Source organism: Sander lucioperca, chromosome 8 (genome assembly GCF_008315115.2).
Source record: "Sander lucioperca isolate FBNREF2018 chromosome 8, SLUC_FBN_1.2, whole genome shotgun sequence".
NCBI classification, from domain to species: domain Eukaryota; kingdom Metazoa; phylum Chordata; class Actinopteri; order Perciformes; family Percidae; genus Sander; species Sander lucioperca.
Window position 1 is genome coordinate 31,155,899 of NC_050180.1, and position 23,891 is coordinate 31,179,789.

At 38.9% G+C, this 23,891-nt stretch overlaps 1 protein-coding gene across 2 annotated transcripts in view; it reads left to right on the forward strand.

The window, feature by feature from the left end:
- Positions 1 to 7,449: 7,449 nt before the first annotated feature.
- The window catches only part of LOC116056135 (aryl hydrocarbon receptor-like), a 69,251-nt gene continuing 52,809 nt past the window's right edge, over positions 7,450 to 23,891 (forward strand). The window contains exons 1-2 of one of the 2 annotated variants that reach the window (XM_036004308.1): positions 7,450 to 7,476; positions 16,445 to 16,632. In XM_036004308.1, the coding sequence (XP_035860201.1) occupies positions 7,475 to 7,476; positions 16,445 to 16,632 (190 nt within the window). In that variant the 5' untranslated portion in view covers positions 7,450 to 7,474. Of the gene's footprint in view, positions 7,477 to 9,472; positions 10,100 to 16,444; positions 16,633 to 23,891 lie in introns of those variants that run through there. The other variant, XM_031308319.2, reaches the window with a different exon arrangement.

The following is a 23,891-nucleotide window of genomic DNA, read 5'->3' on the forward strand; positions in this document are numbered from 1 at the left end:
ACGCCAAATCTCGCTTTGTAGTACAGGCCTCGGGCCTCTGGACCATGCAAACATACACAAACCGTGTTCCAGTGTTCAGCCAATAATGGACAAGAAGGATTTTGGGGGGGGGGGGGCTAGTGCACTGAAGCACAGAAGGGAGGGGACGGGATGAGGAGGAGGGAGGAGCGAGCTAGTCTTCGTTTTGTTTGAAAATACTTTGAACGTCAACAAGAAGTAACGTCACCTAACATCGCTTAGAGCACCTTTAATGAATCACACTTACATTAGTTTAAGTGTATGCTGTATTTGTACCACTTTGCCTTGCTGCCGGACAGCCCTTTGTGACGCGGAACTGACTCTATATCAACTCTAAATTTGAAAGGAGAGCTAATAAATGAACTGTTGTTATTAGCTGTGAGAAGTAGGGTGTAAAGCCCCATAGACTTTAAAAGAAACTGACTTCTCTTATACAATCTGTGGAGTCGCCCCCTGCTGGAGATGAGATAAATGCAGGTTTAAGGCACTTCCGGTTTTACTTTTCACGCCCCTGAATGGGAGTTGCCGCTTGGTCAAGAACAAGCTTTCAGGATCTCAAGCATCTTTCTGAGAGGATAACTAAATATGAAAGCAGCAGGACTTAGCGTTAACATTGGGCAAACATCAGTTACCCAGATACTGACAGTGCATTCAAACGGCGAATTAAGCAGCTAAACAGCACATGGGGGCAAACAGGTATGTTCTCAGATTATCACCTGTTTAAACTGTGTGGGGAATGTTAAATAGCGCATTATCTCAAATTGTAAAATTGTGTAATTTTCTAGTTTAGCATATGTGCACAGTTGGTGTTGCTCCCACCATTTTCCACCTAAAACGCAACACTTATTAAAGCTTAAACAACTTAGCTCTGAGTCAGTGTAACGTTAGCTGCCCTGAGTTGTGTTTACTTTACCTTCATTATTTCGCTATTCTAACTGTTTTGGCATGAAGGCTGTCCACTGGAAACCATGGCTGTATTGGAAACTCTTCCGGCTGCTGTTAATATAACAATTACACACCCACGGCTGTTGCTCCGGTGACAGCGGCTGAGCAAAGCGAATGACCGAAAAGACTACACAGGGGAGGAGGAGGGGAGGGGGCTCTGTTTCCGTTCCGTCAGCGCTTCGCTCCGAACGTTCTGTTTAAAACACATTGGTTCCTACCCAGCTACAATCGCGGTTTAGTACAAAAACGAATACCCCTCTTGATAAACAGTTAAGATTCGGACTTTGCTGAAAATATTTAATAATAAATTGTCAATCAGTAACATTTTCATCCTATCAATTATATGTACAGTATTTGGATATGATGAGAGTTGAAAAAGTTGGCTGCGTTTACAAATACTGTTTAAATGTGCATTTAATTGCATTTGAAAATATTATCTATTTAGTCCCTTGAGCGTGACAGCAGGGTCCAATCCTGTGGTTTGAAGCAACATGAATTTCTTAAACATATTTTATAATAAAGTCATTTCCTACACTAACTGGTCGTGTGTGCTGCCTAACATCAGTTTAGCTGAGACTATTTTATTATCTTATACATAGCTGTAGATTTTGAACATCCTTTTTGACTGATTTATTTATTTGAATGTTTTCTGTTGTTTGAAAAAAACAACATTTTAAAATATTGTTTTTCTATGAAATGACTTTATTTCAGACATTACATTTGATATTTTACTCCACTGCGATAGCACAACAAACTGTACAGAAAATAAAGGTATTTTCTTTACACCGTATATGGTACCGCAGTAACAAATGTTGGCCTTGATACTTATGTTATTTAGTGCTCCAATAGTTATTGATACCGTAAATAATGTGAAGAATCCCTAATCGGATTTTATTTGCTGATATTTAAAAAAAAAATAAAAATTCATAAAGTACCATATGGCTGCAATATATCAGTCGCTCAAGCCTTGTTTTCCTGTGTTTCCTGTGTTTGTGGTTTTATTCAGAAGAATAGAAACAAATATTTGTGGCCTGTGTATTCATGGAGTATACATGCAGTTACAATGGTCACAATGCTCTTACTGCCAAAAGCCCGCTTTGCCAAAGTTATTAGTTTGTATTTTCTTGAAAGCTGTAAAATAACAGACTGTTTTTTTCCCCAAAACCAAAGCAGACCCCAAGCCACAAATTAAATGACTTACAAAGCCACAACCCTCGTACATTTTTCAGTAGTTTATTTTTTATTTTTTCCACTGCAAAGGCACAGTCTATGGTTTGAGGACAAAGAGCCTGCGTGCTAATGTAATATTATATACAGCTCGATTTGATTTCCCAGTACACTTTGACCGCCTATCCCTTTAACACTGCTGACTGTGTTTCATTAAGTTAGAAAATGAGTCCAGGCAACATGTTGTGTGAGCACAAAAGGTTGAAGGCTTGAGTGATTGTCTGTGTTTCCCCTATTTGTTTAAACATTAGATACAATCCATGGACTGTATTATTTGCCCATTTTTGACGGATTGTCAATGTTGCATGCAAGATCTCTCATATTTACAATGGTATATTATGGATAGTGTCGTGTAGTGTAGGATAAAGTCATATTTTTTAAATAATCTCAAGCAATAGGGTCTTGGTGCATACAATAAACATTAATATAGCCTATTCATTAATATATAAGCCAGGGTAGTTGTTTGCTAACACTTTAGCCAACAAACATGTAACATGTCAGGTCGTGGGTCAATCATGTTATTAGCTCTTCTGCCCCCAAGTGGTCAAAAAAGAAAAAAACAGTTAATGCAACTGCTGTATGCTAGATAATAGTTAGCTTCACACTAACACAGTAGCTTACCTGTTTTATAATAGACAGACAGTGTACTATATCAGATTGCCAAATACTAACCTGTTTCCACATTAATTGACACATTAAGTCACAAATGTACATCCATGTATCTGGGTCTGACTAAAACTAGACAGTGGACATATACGTGTTTTAAACAAAAAGAAAATCTTAAATGGATCTAAAACATCTAAAAATGGTAGCCACGCTGGGCCAAAAAAAAGCAAACCTCTAACTACACATACATATTAAGCGTGAGTTATACTTCTGCGTAAAATCTACGCCGTTGCTATGTACGTAGTAGAGCGCAGATCGGGCTGCATTTTTCTGTCCGAGCCCGGCCCGCGTCCGTCCACTTACGTAGGCTAAAGGCTGTTTTATGCTTCTGCGTCAACACCACGCCATCGCTCCTACGGCGTCGTAACCCTTTCGGAGTTCTGCGTCGGGGTTGCTTTGCATAGCGGTGCATTTCACCGCCATAACGCTAGGGGGTGACAAGTCTGAGGTTATTTGCGAGGTGTCTGCCAGCCAGTTTATATTATGTTAGCAAGCAAACTTTAGCATAACTGCCCACAAAGTACTGCTTGCTGGCGAAGTGCTAATTTCAAAACGTTTCTGACATATAGACACTTTACGAACAGATAACCCCGTCGTTGTAACCAAAATATGTCTGAGTTTATTTGCAAAGCTTATGTCAGTGAACTAGCATGTTGCTACTCCCTACAGTCTGCTTGAAACCCCGACTATCAACACACAGGACCAGTTGACCAATCACAGTCCTTGCGGTCTGCGTTGCCTCGACGCAAAGTTACACATTTCTGGAGGTGCACGTCGAGCTACGGCGGAGGGCTCGGAGGCGGGTTCGCGGCAACGCAGAGGGGGCTGCGGTACACCGACGATTCGACACAGAAGCATAAATCAGCCTTAGCAAAAGCTCTGCGTGAAGCCTCCGCAGAACCATAAATCAAGCTTAAACCTGAACTATATACTGCAGTTGTTGTGCAGTACTGTATGTTTTCTAAGAACCAACTTATAGTACAACTATAAGTTTTTGCACTGGAGTTTTTTCAACTTACATTGAATAATCCCTGGGAAGACATGTAGCAGCTGTCTTGTGGACTAACTATATGTCGCGAGTGGAATGGGTACAACATGAAAGAAATACAAAAATAAAATCATAAATATGTCCAGGCCCTCAAGGTTGGTTACAAAAAGTGATAAAATGCCTTTAATTAACAGGGCAAGATATTAAAAATACACCAAAGCAAATCGGCTTGACCCTTCCTCAGGGTGTAGTGACTTTGTGAATTCTGAGTCATATTTCTCTATATCTATGTATATATCTGTATCAGTGTCTGTGTCCAAACCAGCAGTGACAGATGCCGCCCACAAAGAGCCTGGTTCTGTCCGAGGTTTCTGCCTAAATGGAAGTGTTTCCTCGCCACTGTCGCAACAAATGCTTGCTCTTGGGAAATTGTTGGGTCTTTGTAAATTATAGAGTGTGGTCTAGACCTACTCTATCTGTAAAGTGTCTTGAGAGTGTCAGATGAATTGAATTAAATACCCACAAGCTTGATGTTCGTCTTCCAGTCTGAATGGAGTCCTCTGAGTGGACAGCTCCCCTTCAGGAGGACCTTGACTAGCAGAGCCCTCTTAATTCTTCGTTCTGTCGGGCTCAGAGCATGAAAAACACATTTACAGCCGTGGCGGTCGCTGCCCCGTGGGACACAAAGTGTCTAAACAAACACAAAACCTCTCTTGTCCCCAACCCCTCCATTTCCTGGAGGCATGAAGGGTAAGTGCCTACAGATTTCTGCAGTGTATACTGTATAGGCAAAAAACTAAAATATACACAGTCAATTCAAAGTCAAAGGAAGGCTTATATATGAAAGGTTACATAAATAAGTGTTTTGCTGAATGTCTTTGTGTGTCTCTTTTTATAAATAACTTACATGCAGTGAGGTTATGGTAGCTATTTGTACAAAAATACTAATTTGGATGAAACGAAGGGGGGAAAAAAGGCCATGGAGAGAGTAAGTGTTAATGCTCTGGGAACGATGAATATCCAAACCAAATTTCATGAAAGACTGGTTACTTATTGTCAACATTAGGGCCCGAACGATATGGGCTTTTTGAGACCGATACGTATATTGAATTTAGAAGGGGAAAGATTCACTGATCACAGCATGACTGCTGTGATCAGTGAATTTAAAAATAAAGCTTTTCCATGTCGATTGTGTATCGATTTAGCACCGGTTTGACCGCGAACGTAGAAGGCTGCTTTCCTAAACAGATAACTTTATTATAAAAGAATAGGCCTACCTAATCATATTATACATTATATATCACATTATCATCCAATTCTAGAAAGGAAACACTAAGAAAATAAAGAATAGATAAAGAATAAAATAAATAGCTAAATAAACATCATGTTCAATGTCAGTTGCTGACCATTTAAACAAAAGAATTAAAAAAATAGCTTTATGACACCATTTCTGAATCACCCCAAGCATCGTTTTCTGCATTTTTTATATATATATATATATATATATATATATATATATATATATATATATATATATATATATATACGGCTCATGTCAGAACACATAAACATAGATACCGATATGTCTGAGATATAGGCCAATATTGCTCGATAACATCTGCCAATGGATACACATCTGTGCAGCTCTAGTCAAAATGTCTTGCTCTGGACTGCATGAGGTCAAATTAGACCAGAAGACAGACCAACATCCCCATCCTTGGGTTAAAAAATTGATGGCGCTAAGCTACAAAATAAAAAGAGAAGTCATCCTGAAAAGGAGGAGAGGTCTGAAACGGTAAATAAATGAAGTGGACTGCAACCTATCAGCATGGTGACCTAGTTTTCCTTCTACGCGTTGGGGGTCTTGAGCACCCTAAGGGGGTCCTGATGTCATGTAACTCATACTAATGTATTGTATTCCATAGCATGAACATCTAGACCTATCTGTCTTTGTCTGCTGTCAAAACACACTTGTGTTGAAGCTCTGTTTTCACACAATCCGACGAGATTAGATTAAGTAAATTCGGAGTACTGACTAAAACATGACAATTTGTATTTGTATAATTTGTATCAAAACGTTGGTATCTAACACTTGACGTTGGTATCTAACACTTAATCACATTCTTGGCTCGTTTCTTCTTTTTTTTAATCAAAGAATTGAAATTCTTATATATATCCGGGTTTAAAGGGTCCAGTGTGTAGCGTGTTTAGTTGTTCATTCTCAAAATCTGTGTTGCCCGTTCACAAACTTGTCCTTTTTCATGAATATTTACCACCACCATCAATTCCAAGTATTCCTTTTGGCTTGAAATTTTACATTTGCATTCGCATGAACTGGGGTATACGCTCGATATTCATGCTCCATCTTGAAATACGTTAGCCGGTAAGGGACATACAGGACATACTGCTCTGCCTTTCGCGTTTTCGCTGTCACATGATAAACTCACAGGTGTTGCTAATGCTGCTAATGGGTATCGTAGCTTCCCGGCCCCGGCAAGTTTGAAGAAGGAAACATGGAGGACCACATGTATTCAAAATCCAAATTTCAGGAACAGGAGTCTTCTTCTTCGCCCAGAAAAAGAGAAAGGATATTGAAAAGAGCAAGAGATCGGCGTCATCAGAAAAAAAAGCGTGAAGGCTACCGTAGCTGTAATACGTACCTTGAACTGCGTGGTGCGAGAGAGTTGATTGTGATATATGATCTCAACGCTAGATGGGAGAAATTCCTACACATTGGACCTTTAAATCATTAAGTCTTTTTAACTTTAAACTATATTTTACTTTCACTTACAACTGAAATTACCTTTTTGCAGTCAACAAATAATGTCCTTTGTTAATGTGTTGTTAATAGTTTTATTCTATTTAAAGGAAGAAGAAAAAGATATTTGGGCAAATCCCCTGAAACTGTAGCCTAGAAATCTAGACGCACCCTAGCAGCAGCAAATGTAATTTGCAGCCAGGGTCGTCTAGCAACTCTCCGTTGGCTTGTGAGCTGGAAAAACCAAATTCTGGTCAGGCCAATCACATTGTGTATAGAGTCGGTGGGCGGGCTTAACATTAGGACAGCAGAGTTGTGACGGTTCCGCGTGAATTCCCTGCTACTTGAAAACAAAGAAGATGGCTGCTGCTGCTGGCGAATAGCGGTCTTTCGATATCGGCTTTAGCTGCAACTCTGGAAGACTTGGAGTTAAGCTTTTCTTTGAGAAAAGAACAAAGAACGGCACTGAAGTCATTCTTAAAAAAGGAAGATGTGTTCGGAGTTTTGCCGCCGGATACGGCAAAAGTTTAATCTATCAGCTAGCGTTGCTCTGGTTGGCTATGAGTGCAGAGGGAATTTGAAAGACAACAGTTTATCTCGCCCCTCGAATTGAGCCCTTCCAATGGTGAGTTCCCAGACCCAACATCTTGATGTGGGTCTGGCTTGTCAGCCTACTGAAACTGGTAAACCTGAATGAAAGAAATGAAGCATTCATGGTTAACGTTATTATTTCCACCTGCCGTTGTCCTCACATGTCAAACTGATTCCAATAAGAATCAAATAGTGTTGTTCTTCTTTTACGTTGACATGATGACCTGATCTTTTCGAGAAGAACATGAACATTTCCTGAAGATGTGACGCCCACCTGGAGAATGTAAGTCCATATTCACTTTGTTTTACCTCTGTATTTTTGTCTCTACTGACTCCTGAGGGGGGAACATCTGTCTCTTTAGCTGCTAAATGCTCCGCTTTGTTCACCAGCTATAGTCTCCTATCACTGTGGCTGCTGTTTGCTGCTGACCACGTATAGTGTACAGTGAATTTTTTTAGAGCTGCAAACAGAAAACGTTGTGGACCGGACCGCTAAACAATAAGCTCAAACTCACTGTAAAGTAGAGCCCGAACCGATAAAGGATTTTTAAGGCCGATATCGATACAAATATTTGGTGATTTAAAAATCTGATATTCCGATATATATCGGCCGATATACATTTAAAAAAAAAATCCAGAAACGCATAACAAAACATAAACCGATTTCCCTAACATTAGTTATTTGTAGTTATTTATGAGTCCTCACTAAAATAATATGATAATGCAGTTTAAAAATAAACTTCTTTGTTTTATTGTCACAACAGAACAGATGAACATTAAAATATATTAAAGTTCTGATGAATAAAATTTATAAAAATACAAACTTAAGATATGGAACTTAAAGCGTTAAACACGAGTGTTGCCAACAGGGACGTTATAGAGCGCCCTCTGGTGGACAAACTACGCAACGCCAACACTCAGAACATGGTTGAAGGGTGTTTCGTCCGTTTTTATTTTATTTTTCAAATATTCATTTATCGGCCGTTATAAATGTCGATACCGATAGTTTGGGAAATGCCTAATATCGGCCCGTCGATATATATCGGTCTGGCTCGACTACAAAGCTGTGTGAAGCAGAGAGGAGCTGCAGATTCAGCTGATAATGTTCTGTAGGGTTTGCATTATTACATCATATAAATTAGGCCTATATAGTCACTTTAACGTGTGGATACCTGTTCTCTGCACATTCAATATATCCTGAACTTTTGCACATCCCCTCAACATTTTTGCACATCCAGCGTCTTTTAAAAACCCACCTTTTATACGTTAGCCTCCGTATAAAGGGCTGCACCCGCTGCTGTATTTTAAGTTGAATTTGTATCTTGTAACTCATGTTTATTCTTATTTCTTTCTTTATATGTATTGCGCATGTGTGTGAAGCACTTTGTAACTGCATGTTTTTAAAAGTGCTAAATAAAGTGGTACTTACTTACATCCTGCACTAATCCATACATCTCTGGTGGTGATGGTGCAGTGGATATGACACATGCCTTTGGTGTGGGTGACCCGGGTTTGATTCCCACTGCGATACATCAACCAATGTGTCCCTGAGCAAGACACTTAACCCCTGGTTGCTCCCGAGGCGTGTGACCTCTGACATATAGCAATTGTAAGTCGCTTTGGATAAAAGTGTCAGCTAAATGACATGTAATGTTAAACTGGTATGTGTGTCAGGCTATTTGTGTCTGTATTTATTGTTTGTTTATTCCATGTCTAATATGTTCATGTATGCACCAACCACCAAGGCAAATTCCTTGTAAACTGTACTTACTTGGCAATAAATCCTTTTCTGATTCTGATTACTTTTATTAACTCTGTTGAAAGATCAATTATCTTAGTCCCCCCCCCCCCCCCCATAATGATTTTGACTGCAGGTTCTTCTTTTATTTCCGACATCAGCAGCTAAACATAATCACCCGCAGAGAGTGCTTCTGAATGTTGGTACGAATTCAGATACATTATTTAAAAGTCTAACCCCTGACCCACATTCAGCACGGGCCACCGCAGGCTCAACATAATAAACCTCCATCTTCTCATCTGAGCGCTGATTGGATGGCGGGACTCGCTCGGGAACGCGCCGGCGTGGACACGCTCGGCCTGTGTTTCCAGGAGACTCTCGTACGTGCCCGCGCGTGCCTCCTGCCGCCCCCCTCCCCCCTTCCTGGTGCTGTAATGTTCATAAGAAGCTTCTTCTAAAGCGCGCCCGTCAGAAATCTGTGCCGGGCGTGCCCCCCAGTGGAATGCGCGCACCCGCTCGCTCCCCCACCACCCACCCACCCCCTTGCAGCTCATGTCCGGCGCTAATTGGAGTGCAGCACTGATGTAGATTATGAAAATGTAAATATACTTGAAGGTTTTACTGCGTTGATTTAGAACTTTTGAAGAAGTTGTTGTGTTTCTAAGCTGGAGGGACGACGGGGAAGGATTCCTCTGCAGACTGCGTCTCTTCTCTCCTAATCTCATCCTTCTCTTCTTCACGAGGATGAAAAGTCAACATCGCCTTTTCACTTGGAACAACTTCATCTTGAGGGCCGATAGGACAACGGCTGTTTCGTTCTTGTTTCTTCTGCCTTGTCCTTTTTTAAGCGGATAGGAATTTGCTGTTTTCTCCTGCAGTTTATTTTATTTTTTATTTTATTTATTTTTTCCAAGTGCATCGGCCCTTAAAAACGTATCATTTCGTTTATTTCGTATTTTATTTTCTCAGATTTATTTTTTAAATAATTTTTTTTTCTTGGAATGCGTTTACAGTGTTGATCTGGAGGATTATAGCAGAATATTGTTGGTGGCTTACATGTAGCGGAATAAAAGAGGCTCTGTGTATTTGTGAGCGGTTCATCGGAAGCTTATACAAGAAGAGCCGTCATGTATGCAGGACGCAAGAGGAGAAAACCAGTCCAGAGAGCGTGAGTTGATTTTATTTTTAAATTTTTTTATTATCAATTGCAATGATAGCCTATGCACTAAAAAAAATAGCCTCGTATCGAAATGTCAAATCGACCTGGAGGGCCTGTATGAAATGTGATGTCTGCTGCAAGCCCGAGCATTACTGTAGAACATTTAAAGAAGCCCTTTTCCTGACCGATTTAGAAAATAGATTGTAGCCCATGCATTCAAGATTTCGTCTGCTTTCTGACGCAAAATCAATTTAAATGCACCCTCTAGATAATAGCCTACATATTTATATTGTGCTGTAGGCTACCTCTTGAGCTTCCATAACAACATATATATATATAAGGTGGACATTTTCTGCGCGTTGTAAAATGTTGCGCATGGTTGCTTTAATGCCTGCGGATTAGTGCGGGCCTGCTTCTAACCTTCGACACTTCTTCGATTTTGATGTATCATTATTTTTGACATAATCCCGCAAAAAAAACAACACACAATTCAACTTTTTTTTTTTTCTTCTGTTTTTCACTGGCCTAATTTGTGTCGAGATGTCACCGAGTCGCCGGGACCCTCATGCAGGGTGTTGCGCCATTTTCGGTCAAAACGCCCTTCACGGGATCACAGGGAGCGTTTTTCCCCTCCACGTCAGGTTGTTTTGATTAGTCAGGATATTTAATGATCGGTCGTTTGTTAATTTAAAAGCATGCATTGGTGAGGCTAAAATCTGAATATGAAAAAAAAAAAAAAAAGTTTGACATGTTGACAAGTTGACGTTATTCAGCCTGTATAACGTCTGAGCACCTGCGGTTACTGTTGTGGTGTGACATCATCGCCAGGCATGCAGCGTCAAACTGACGCCATTTCCCTGCCAATATCAGAATCAGAATCAGAAATACTTATACTTAATAATCCCAGGGGGAAATTATTATTGTTACAGAATCAGAATCAGAAAAGCTTTTATTGCCAAGTACGTTTTTTACACATACAAGGAATTTGTTCTGGTGTTGTAGGTGCACGTCACATTCTCTAAAATAAGTTAAACAAACAGGTTAAACAGAACAAACAATATAAGTATAAATATATGTATATATACATACATATGTATATAGTACATATACAAACTCCAGATATACAAACAACATATATTATACAGACAACATATATATTAGGAACAGCATATATATACATACATACATACATACAGAGAGAGAGAAGAACAAATGTACAACAAACAAATTTACAAATTTAAAACACATTTACAGTTGTAATATATATAATATCGAAAAACATGAGATAAAAAACCTGTGTCAAACATTTAGCTATAAAGAGCACATGTAGGCTACACAATGAATCCAAAGCAGGCCTTTTTGGTCGTCTTTATCCTGTGATGTGATCACATGTGACTGACTTTTGGAAAAGCTCCAAAGTGCACGGTAAGACACAGCAGTCAGACAGCTACTGTTGTCGGTGAGGACAGTATTAACCTGCTGTTTAAAATGACTGGCAACGCCATGTGTCAATCGATGATGCCTCTGCTGCAGGCTTTCAATTCAATTTTATTTATAGTATCAAATCATAACTAGAGTTATCTCAAGACACTTTACAGATTTTTTTACAGAGTTTTGCTCTGTTAATTAAGTCGTTTTTGCTAACAGTAATTCAGAATCAGAAAGAACTTCATTGCCACAGTGGAACTATATGGAATTTGCATTGGTGATTGGGTGCTTACATACTGTAACATACATAGGCCTACAAACAAACAAACTAGACATTAATTAAGAATAAACAAATACTGAAATGGAGACAAATATATACAAAATAGCTGTTTAAGTAGTTCAAGCACTGTGTGCAATGGGCGGGTGTATAGTGCAAAGTGTCAGGAATCAACCTGTGAGGGAAACATACAGGCATACAGACTGTCCATTTTAAAATGATTTCATCTGGGAGAATTTTAAGACAGAAACTATAGTGCAAAAAAAAAAAAAGTAGAAGTGTCTGCAAGTGTATAGGACTCTTGAAAAATCCCATAATCCCCCTCTGGGATGAGACAATGCATGATGGACTAAAATTGTAGGTGTGACACTTTTGTTTATAAAGAGACTGGCAATTTATGATGATATTTAATATGATTGCATGGATTTAGTTCATTGTTAAACTATGTATTAAAAGTCAATCAAATAATTAAAAGTAACAGCAGTATTGTGTTTTGAATTGTAATGGAGGCCAAGGCATTTGTTTTACATTAAGACCAGAAAACCTGATGCCTTTAATCAGCAGAAGTTCAGTGTAACTTTTGCTATAAGTTTCATATTTAAGTATGAAACTTTGGGCCAACCGATGAATGTCCAACATTTACCCTCCTTTCAGCTCTTTTTTGTTCTCCACCAACTATCTTTTCGTACAGTGGGTCTATTTCCGGACATTTCATAAATCAGAAAGTAATCTGCAGATTAATCAGTAATAAAAATTTAAAAAAAAAAAGTTTGTTGTGTTGCAACTTTACACACAATGCATTTTAAAGAGTCCCACAAAATACTGTAATGCAGTAGTCAAACTACACCTGGACAAGCTCCAACATTAATGCATTAATAACTCAACTCTGCCGAGAGCTTCAACTGATAACTAAGTACATTTAGCTGATGAAGTACAAACTAAAACCTAAACTTTTATATGTACTGCAGTATTTCTATGTTGTTGTATACTTTCATTTAAGCACATTTCTGTACTTCTAAGTGTAATGTCACGGTTTGTGTGAAATAAACTTTAAAAAAGGTAAGAAACAAGAGGGGTTTAAAAAAAAAAAAAAAAAAAAGGTACAGGCACTGCAACACACACACACACACACACACACACACACACACACACACACACACACACACACACACACACACACACAGCAATCAGCACTGCAGGTCAAGCACAGTGCCATCACTGATATGTATAAACAGATCTTCATGTCCAGTCCAGTGATAAAATGTGACAGTGTGTGTGTGATCTACAGTAGGAACAGTCATGGCACATCACCTGCATCCTGTCAACTCTTGTTGCTGCCATATTGTTGTTTGTAATGTTTTTTTTTTTTTTGATTCTGTTAAATATTTCCCTATACGTATAACAGCAAAAAAGAAAAAACGTCATTTTATTCTATGGAGCCAATTGAGAAAATGCATTCTATAGTCAAAATTGTGATTTGGCCCTTATTCGCTTTTTTTTTATATGAGGCCATCAACACAAACTGACTGGGAAGTAGGTCACACACAATCGCACAACAATATGACATGTCCACAACTGCGTGATGCCGTGAAAAGGAGAGTATAGACTGTGTGGAGCCCCAAATCTTTTCAGCCTGTGACCTTTTTTAAAACAAAGCGTTGTCTCAATGTCTTTCAACCTCCTTTCAGGTTCTACAGTGTGCTTTGAATACTTCTCACAGGCCTGAAGACGTAAAGATGTCCACTATGTTGAATACTATGAATTCTTTTTGTTAATCATCCAGTTCACGCTGAGATCTCTGACAGGGTCTCAGACCCCAGTGGTGAACTGTAGTAGTTGTATACTGCTCTGTCAATAGAACATCTCATTGTTGTAGATGATGATGGCCAGTGGACTGGAAAACTCATTAGGTGGAAAATACCTTAAAAAGAAAAAGCAAAATATTAAATAAATAAAATTGAATAAATCCAGTGAAGTGGTCCAACAAAAAATGGATAGTAAGAAAATATGAATACGTTAATAGCAAGAAACAGAAGATGCTATCCCTAGTCGCGTGTGTGTGTGTGTGTGTGTGTGTGTGTGTGTGTGTGTGTGTGTGTGTGTGTGTGTGTGTGTGTGTGTGTGTGTGTGTGTGTGTGTGTGTGTGTGTGTGTGTGTGTGTGTGTGTGTGTGTGTGTGTGTGCGCGTGCGCCTGCAGAGACTTAACCAATCAAAACACAGCCCAAAGTGTCATAATTCCCATTATTGAAATCATTTGAACGCATCACTGCCTAAACACTTAAACTGTTCCTGTGTTTGCATATATGTTTGTTGATGTGTTTGAGCTGGCGGTTTCCTCCAGGGTTTTTTGGTTCACGCTAAAAAATGAAGTCTGTGGGTCACTTAAACTGAAACATATTTTGTTCCATGACGTAAATCACACCCGCAAATATGTCAGCTGTTTTCTTTTTACCTTTCTGTTGACATTCTTTATGTGTGTGGTTCAAATGAAGTGGGTTTGTTTGAAGTTATTTCATTTCATCAAAACCATTGAGGCTGAGAACAAAGTAAAGTTCAGGGCTTTACTGCTAAAAAGTCAATTTCTTGACTACTGTACTTCATAATTGTGCGTTTTAATAGTTTGTCTTTAGTTTTTGCTGCATTAAGCCAAAACATGAAACTGTCAGTATTTGCAGCATCAGTTTGGCAAAAAACCTTCAGAAGATGGTAGAAGGGACATTTTTCTGTATGTTGATAATGTAAACATATTTTGGATCATTTATTGTTCCAGAATATTAATACAAGCTTATTTCAGCATTGCTTTTTAAAAGATGTGGGTTTTTTTTATAATTTGAAATGATTTTTATCCAAGTCTTTCAGACTTATGGTCTGAAAGACTTATATACTCATAATTTTTTCAGGTGCTGTCATAGCTAAAGTGAATTCACATAGGGAAATTATTTTGTTCTTATTCATTAGCACATTTTAGAGAACTATTACATAAATATGAATATGAAAAATACTCTTAAGGTGACCTGCCTCCTCCTACAGTACATGATGTATTTTGGAAAATATTAGGGAAATCATGTTTTTGAAGAAATGTAAATTTCCCTTTTGGAGTCTGCTAATTCCATCACTTAATTGGAGCTTCATGATGTTTATTCTAACTGAAATGTTTAAATTGTCGTGGATCACTATCTCACAATTTCCCAAAAACAAAAACATTTGTTGTTTTCTGAAATGTCAACTAAAGCTCATTTTGGGTGGCACTCTCAAAAGGCATTATTTTTTTAAAATGACTTATTTCTGCCGTTATAATTCACAGTAGTACTGTGTCATTCTTATGGAAAGTGCAAATAACAAAATTGTGCAAAAAGTTTATTTAACTTTAAAATACACTTTCTAATTTAGAATTTAATGTTTTAATTCACAATTTGGTATAGTACCACTAAGATGCATTTGTTCTAATCTCAGTGGGCCTCATTCACCAAACGTTCTTAAGAACAAATGTGTTCTTAAACCTCACTTTAACAGTTTTCATGAAGATTCTGGCATTCACCAATGTTTTCTTATTTGGGATTTGTTCTTAGGTAAGAACAGAATTTACGCACCCTCAGGAGCACTCTTACGCACAATTTAGAGCTGACATGTTTGCGCAAAACAAGTAGCTATACCGTTTTTGTCCGTTCTAATTTAAAATGTAACCTTTCTCTCCATTTTGTAACTAATTATTTTCATTATTTTACACATAATTATACGTTTGTTTGTTTTAATAAATACACACTACTGCTCATTTGTAAAGCAATTTGAATTGCCATTGTGTATGGATTGTGCTAGGATTATATAAATAAACTTGCCTTGCTTTGCCTTCCAAATAAGTATCCAGTAATATCCAATAATAAGTGATTGATCACGCTATTTATACGCTAAGAGTATCTTCTATGTTTTGAAATAATTTTTTTGCCTCAGATTTCAGATCAAACCATATTTTTTCTACTTCATCAGTTCTGCTCCCTTCTCCAGACACAGCGTTCACTGCATGAGTAACTGCATTCCATGCATCGGTTTTATTTGCTGCTTAGTATGCACAACTGACGCTACTAAATATGATGTCTCCTTTTTTCGTTAACTTCTTGCAGCAGTACCTCCACTTCAGAATTACTAAAGTTTTTCTTTCTTTTTGGAGTCGAGGCCTCCACCGTCTTTGCCACGTCTTTTGGACATTTCTCTAAGTGTGCATGCGACACGGCCCTGCCATCTCATGCCCTTTTATGCAAATTAACGGGGGCGTTTACCTATTCTAAATAGGAGCAATGGGCACGAGCTGTCAATTTACGAAGACGTTGGGATTCATCCTTCTAAGAACACACCTGCGAACAATTCTGCTGTTTAAGAACACGTCATGAGTCAGACGTAGACTTTTCTTAGGGACTTTCTTAAGAATATATTTAAGAGAAAACTAGACCAAGATATTGGTGAATGAGGCCCATTGTGTCCCTGCAACCTTCAAAATTAGTTGTTTTGAAATGTCCTTCTAACGCAAGAATGAAAGGAACCCAAACAGAAGTCCCATTTTGGGTTGTTTGGGGTCCCCTGGTGGCTGAGGGGTCCTAAATGGTGATGCTGATGGTTTTGTTGTGACCTCTTTCTCCATTTATATTGTTTGTCAGGGTGAAGCAGGCTCCAGCCGAAGGGACCAAGTCCAACCCGTCCAAACGGCATCGGGACAGATTGAACGGGGAGCTGGAGCGCTTGGCCAGCCTGCTTCCTTTCCCCGAGGAGGTCACCGCCAGTCTGGACAAACTCTCCATCCTCCGCCTGAGTGTCAGCTACCTGCGGGCCAAGAACTTCTTCTCTGGTAAATTAGTGAAGAGATTGTGAACTGAAACATGTAGATGCACCGACAGTGTTGTTGTCATTACTTAGAATTCCTCATGGGGGCGACAGAAACGACGAACTATAGCTTTAAGCCCTATGCGCACGGGACAAGTTTTATCTGTGGACTTCTTGTAATTTGTAACAATTGCAGAGGTCGTCTGTAATCTTAATCCCGTGCGAATCTGCCACGTCTGTAATTAATTTAGTACAAATTCCACCACACATTAACTGCCGTATTTCGCCAAACGCAGAGGTTGTACGATAATATTAGTCCCGTGCCAATCGGCATCTCTGTGATTCGAGGTTGCTTTGGCTGTGTTTTGACAGAGCGTTTACATCATATGTGAGCGATAATGCCAGTCACTTTTGGTAAAATACAGACTTATCCCGTGTGAATGCGCCACACTAAACACAGACGTGGGAGGGTAATTTCTAAATCACATGAGGTCCCCTGGTAAAAAAGTAATACCCATTCCATGCGAATAGGGCTTTAGTGTTGTTCTGTGTTGTGACAAACCTGGAACGCTGCTCATTTATCATATCTAACATGCCATTTAATACTTTAAATCTTAATTAGCTTACTATTATGTTGACTCTTTTGCGTTACGTCACGTGGATGCATCAAACACGTCTGTCACATAAACCAATTAGTGGGACAGTTTTGGGAAATCATCGTGTATGCAATACACAATAAGTATAATACAAACGCTGCCAAAAATAACTTCATGGGAGCTTTAGTTTTTTGAATGTTAACAAATGAATTGTTGTTTAATTTCACTAAGAATAGCAGGTGCTGCAGTAAATACTCATTGATCTTAGACTATGAACAGTTAGCCCGAGGAACATGTTTGCTTTTTCAGAAAGACGAGTGAAATAATCTTTTAATGAGAGATCGCATTGAGTCGAGCTTCGTCTTCCAGTCTTTAAACTAGCCTAGACCTGGACCCAATCTCTCAACTGAACACAAAGGGATGAAAGTCAAATGGATCAATCTTTCACTTTGGTTAATTTAGCAAACGAAGATTTCCACTTGCATATACACAAAATCCCAGCAGCTCTTTAGCATCTTTGGCAGAGTTTTGTGTGACCAATTTAAACAGGAGGGAGCAGTTTAAAGTGCTGCTCCTAAATGCCCTCAGTTATTGCTTTGGTCCCTCCAACCGTTACGAGCGTGTCACAACAGCCAAGTTGCTCGCTCTGTACTGTGCTGGATGTGTTTCCCCACGTTTCACGGCTCATCTTATCAACCAGAGATGTGGAGATCACCACAGCAAGAGAAGAGCAACCAGCCACCGCCTTTATTCAGATGATCTCATCCCAGGGAAAGGCCCTCAATATTTCATTGAGGTGTGTGTGTGTGTGTGTGTGTGTGTGTGTGTGTGTGTGTGTGTGTGTGTGTGCATGCGTGTGCGCAACATTAATTATTCGAGGATCAGGAGCTTTGCTTGGCGCCCATTAAAACTGTACGCCAAAGCATAGGAAATAGATGAGTGCCAATGGATGGCTGTGTACTGTAAGTCTTCTCTACTATGCAGAGTGAAGACATTGTTATTTTAGGCGATGATCTTTCTAAGAGAATGCTGCAATGCGGCCGCCGGATGCTCTTGAAGCATGAGTAATTGAGAGAAACCCTGGAGTTTAAAGAATTTATGAAATGGAGCCAGAGCAATGTTTGTTTAAGGCAGCGGCTTTTTGAGATTGCCGTTTGGGGTGAGTCGGACAGGATACAGCAGCGGCAATATGAGTGTGTTTTATGGGCTGATGTAGCAAATGCGTTTCATAATTTTATTTGTGTGTGTTCTTGTGTGTGTTGTGCAGCTGCTTGGTTCATATGTTGTGTATAAGTAGAGGCTTTTGGTGCCCTGAAGAAACAAAGTGAAGCCCACACTGCATGGCGTCTGAAGCCCTTTTTTGTTCTTCTGACTAATTTCTGTTATTACCATTTTAGAGCTATCAATAGAATAAAAAACATATGGAAGTATTCGCCGGCTACTTGGCCTGTCAGAGTGAATTATTGATAATGGATTTCAGTACCAATAGGTCAAAGTGTAGCCCATAGACAAGCCCTCTAACTGCATTAGCCTACTTCCTGGACAGTATCTAAGTAATTAACAAGCTCAGGGCTCTTACATTAAGGAAGCAGCTTCGCAGAGATAAAGCAAAGCTCTGTGGACCCTAAGGGCCCATCGCTCCAGGCCCCCTCTGTGGTCAGCCATAATTGTTGTATGTAAACAGCGTAAATCCTGCTTGTCAGAGGCATCTGAAGGTGGGTGGTCTGCAGAGCGATGACCTAGCTCCCGTACACCGTGGGAACGCTGCCATTAACTCTCACCTCTGTTTGGATGAACGTACCATAGGCAGTGCTCTACTCTGTCTAAAGGATATTTACATCAGGCGCTGCGAGTATAAGGCTAGGAGAATCATTTAGGATCCTAACCACCTGGGTGAAACCCTTTTGTTCCTGTTGAGGTCGGGAAGAAGGTACCGGATACACCAGACCAGCACTGAGAGGCCCAGGAGGAGCTTCTACCCTCTGACCACTAGGATCTAGGGCTGTAAAATCCCACGTTTTAACACCAATTCGTAGGACAACGATACAATATTTTCTTGATATCACAACGTCTGCCACGATACGATTTAGATTCAATTCAGGGGCCTGCGACTGATACGAAACGATACATAAGCCCATTTAACACAATCGGTTCCATTTCTATGTATTTACCAAAATCAACTTAAATATGATTTGACAATTTCATTACTAGGCTCTTCCAGACATTTAATTTAAACACAAACTACTCTTTTCAATAGAATGAATATAAAGTGGGAATTTCAAAATAAAGGTGCATCTTAAACATGACGATATGTATCGATATTTTCACTTTGTATCGGCAATATTGGATCTTTGAGGATGGAATCGATGTATCGAACCTGATCGATGTATCGTTACATCCCTACTAGGATCCTACGACTGCCCCTCCCTCAATTAATATGTATATATATATATTTATGTATGTGTGTGTGTGTGTGTGTGTGTGTGTGTGTATGTATATATATATATATATATATATATATATATATTTATGTATGTATATATATATATATATTTATGTATTTGTGTATATATATATAAATGTATGTATATATTCCTATTCTATTTATCTTTTAATGCACAAATTAAAGGAACTTGCTGGATTACATTTAACTGGAATTGTGCCCTATATAATTACATGTAACAAATAGAATTGATAATTGATTGAATGTTTAGAAGAACTGTTAGACGCTAGGGAGGCTCAGCTACATGAAATATTAAAATGCATTAGAATTGCTTAGTGCTGTGGAGAGTTTTTCTTCCAGGATACTTAATAAAACATTTCAGTGAGGTTTATTTGAAGTTTGTTGAGCCCAAACACTCCGAGTCATGGCTGTGAGTGTAATATTTTGTAGGAGCTGAACAAAGCCCTGTCAGAGCCCAGATAATCTGGCTGACAGTATTACCCTGCCCAGCTGCCATCTTTGTTATTACCAGGAGGTACAATGGGCTCGTCCCTCTCAGCAAGTCTGAGGAGAGGGGCGTTAACTCTCTTAAAACCGATAACACCCTGCCATGGGTGTGAGGCAGCTCTCAGCCATAAGAACCATCTTCACAGCTGTTGTCTGCCTTTTGGATCATTTATGCTCCATGCGTGTCAACAGAACTGTGGTAGTTGACGTGATGAATATGGAAATTTGTCTGTGAATTATTTTGTGTCCCTGGAGGCGCTGTAGCCCCTGGTTGTAAGGCTCACTGTTAGTGTGTTTCCCTCTAATGTGTCATGTGGAGTGTCAACAGCAACATATCCTGCAAGATTTACATTTTGGGCTGAAAGCTTTACACCATATGACTGGTGTTTTGTCCGAGTTCTGCACTGAAAGACCACATGCAGTGTTAGTACTATCACAGATAATCTGGTGTGGAAAATCAGTGATACGCCTATGAGTATTAAGTATTTAAGTATGTGTGGGGTGAGTTTTTTCAGTCGGTGTGTCAAACACTGCTCTGGACTAGTGGTCACATTACCATAACATTTTAATATTTAATTGAATTCTCCAATTTTTTGGGAGATACCCTGACCTTCCCCCTGTAGTGCCACATTCAGACTCAGATTTTCCATTTACCAACATTTAGTTCCTCAATTAACTTAGATCACATAACATAACATTGATAATAGAGCTGAACGATTAATCGTTTTCAAATCTACATCACGATTCGAAAGAATGCGATTAGCTAATCGTGAAGACCGCAGTTAATCGAATGTGAAATATTTAGTTGAGTGTTTGGTTTAACATGTGATTTAACTTTTTTTTTTATTCCTCTTTTCATTATTATATATATATTTTTTTCATAAGATAAATGCTGGAATAACGTTACATTTCACAGATTGTTTAAAGAAATGTCCTATTTTCAGTGGATCTATCATTTATTTTTTTATTACTTTAAATGTGCTCTAAGCAATGTTGGGTGACACCACCAAATCCTTCTTGCAGGTTATTGGCTGGAACGCTGGAAGACTGTTTTATGTTTCGTGGTGCAGGTTGGCCAGTTGGTTTTGTGTATTCAGGGGACAGGCAGCTCACAGATAGTGAGGAGATGTTTTCTGTATGTGACAAAACATGTTGTAGCCTAAAAAATGTGTGACATCGCTTAGAGCACCTTTAATTTAATGATTATAGAAGGTGCAATATGTAGCAAAAAAACAAATCGCAAATCGAATCGTACATCGAATAGCAGCTGCGATACGAACAACATTGTGCATATACTTGCCACTCTTAGCAGTCTTGAGGTGGTTGCTATCTATCTAATTAATCGGGACACCTCTGTGTGTGTGGGTGTGTATGTATGTGGTCTGTCTTTATGACTAAATTCTGAATCTGCTACGTTCTCTGTCAGGTAAATGTAGTAGTACAATGTATTCCTCTGATGTAGACGTAGCCTACACTGTAAGTCAGTAGTAGGCTGTACCGTGGAGTTGTGGGTGGGGGGTCCTAAGTAATTTTGGGGTACAATTTGGTTCTGGAGAATTCTACGAGCAGCAATACCACAGGCCAAGCAATCGGCCCGTTCCAAACACGAACACATTTGAACGGACACCATACTAGTATTCTAAATGTCAAAGGTACCCTTTGGAGATTTTGACTGCTGAGCAATGGTTTCAAGAGTTTGTTTGTATCATGCGCGGTTGACAGTCTTATGTTATTTCACACTAACATGCCAACAACTTTAAGCATTCTTCCAAAAATCATTTCCATTCATAGCCTTTTGCTATTGTTGCTGTTGCCAGTAGTTATTTGACCTCAGGTTGGTGTGTCTCCAGCTTTACACTTTAAATCCATCTTCTCAAGTGGATTTCTTGTAATTGTAAGTTCCAGCAGATAAGCAGTGGTCAGTCTCCATAGTGAGGATTGGACCTGTGCGGGAATCATTACGGTGTTTAAAGTGCAGAAAACCCTGACAAGATCGTGGCTGACACAACTAAGCCAATAAGAGCTCTCCTGGGTTTCTTGGAAGTCACCATTGCCTGCAGCCAAATGCCTTGATTGTCCCTTTGCCTGCCCGCCCTCATTCACACCCAATCCCTTCTTCTTTTTTGAGGCTGGCTGCAAGAATCAAACCTGCCATCACGTGACTGCTCTTGTGTAACCAGCACTCTCTCAGATGCATGTCAGATGGTCATTATTGTGCTCAAAGCTTCAGATAACACTGTGCTTCACAGAACACAGTTAAAACCTGTAGTGGTACAGGACATGACATTACGATTAATCCTGTGATTTTATCACAGCAGCATGTCCCGTTGTTCAAGTGAACCGCAGCTTTTTCCAGATACTCTATTGTAAACATAGATAGAGATTAGGAGAAATAATCCCTGTGACTGCAGAGGGATTCACTCTACTAGGGTTTGGTGTTGGCTGTGTGTTCGACACTGCATCTTAGTGTGGGAATACTTCAGAAGTGTAACTAGAGCTGTAACAATTCCAAATTATTGCTGCACAATTAATTGTCTCTTCCAGTCAAATTTAAAAATATTTATTTCTGTAATACTTTTTTAAACAAATTGTGTTTGAATGAATTCCAGGATACATCTTTTTGTTATAACACTGTTATGTGACCCATATAATGTAGTAACACAAATACACATCTTATCAAGTAAACAATGCCTCTTTATTATCATAAAACATTTTTTCTAACCGTATCCCCCCCTTGTCATTTTGGTTGCTATGAACGTGTATTGGGCCAAGTGCCAACGACTAACAATTGAAATAATAACAACATATATAGTCAGCCAAATAGTCACTTATATAATTACAATTTGACATATCTAAACAAAATCAACAATTGCCAGTCATACGCTTTAAGACCTTAAATTATAATTTATATTAATTGCAGTTAAACAAAAAAAACATTTAGGTAAAGAATTTGACAGGCCTAAGTGTAACACAGATTCTCTAACAGAATCTCAATGAAATACTATTTGTTCAACCTTTGAACTGGTTTCCACTTGTGTCCACATACATCATACGGTTGTAATGTTTTCTCCTGCCGGAGGACAAAGTTCAGCACAGTTTACATTAAAGCTGCACTATTATTTGTACATGAACAATGTGTCAAATGACTGTGTAATGTGAAAGATGCCACTCGTATGGTTAAAAAAAAAAGTTTTAAAAGTAATTTTATGATATTAAATGTTCCTAACTATAAGAAGTAAAAGTACAAAAAAAACTTTGATTATGAACTTTATTGTGGCTTTCTTATAGTGAAGCATAATATTCAGGGTTTCCACACCTTCATAAACATCTAATTCAAAGTCTGACATCAATAAAAAGAAAAACAGAAACCAAATTTAAATTTTTTTTCACTCAAACGTACAAAAACATTTCTTGCAAGTAACGAGTAACGAAGATGCTAAAGGGAAATGTATATGAGTAAAAGTATACATTTTATTTAGGATATGTAGTGGAGTAAAAGTGAAAGTTTCCAGAAATATAAATAACGAAGTAAAGTACAGATACGTGAAAATTCTACTGAAAGGGGCGCTATGCAGTTTTGGCAATTTTCGCTTTTTGCTCGCAGGTTTCTCTATAGAGCTCCCCCTACAGCTTTGGAACAGATATAACTGCTGACTCCTCGCTCGGTCAGTCTGCCGTTTCCTCTTTCTCTGTTCCTCCGACAAGGCTTTCCTAGCTTTCTGCTTCTTTTTTGCCGAC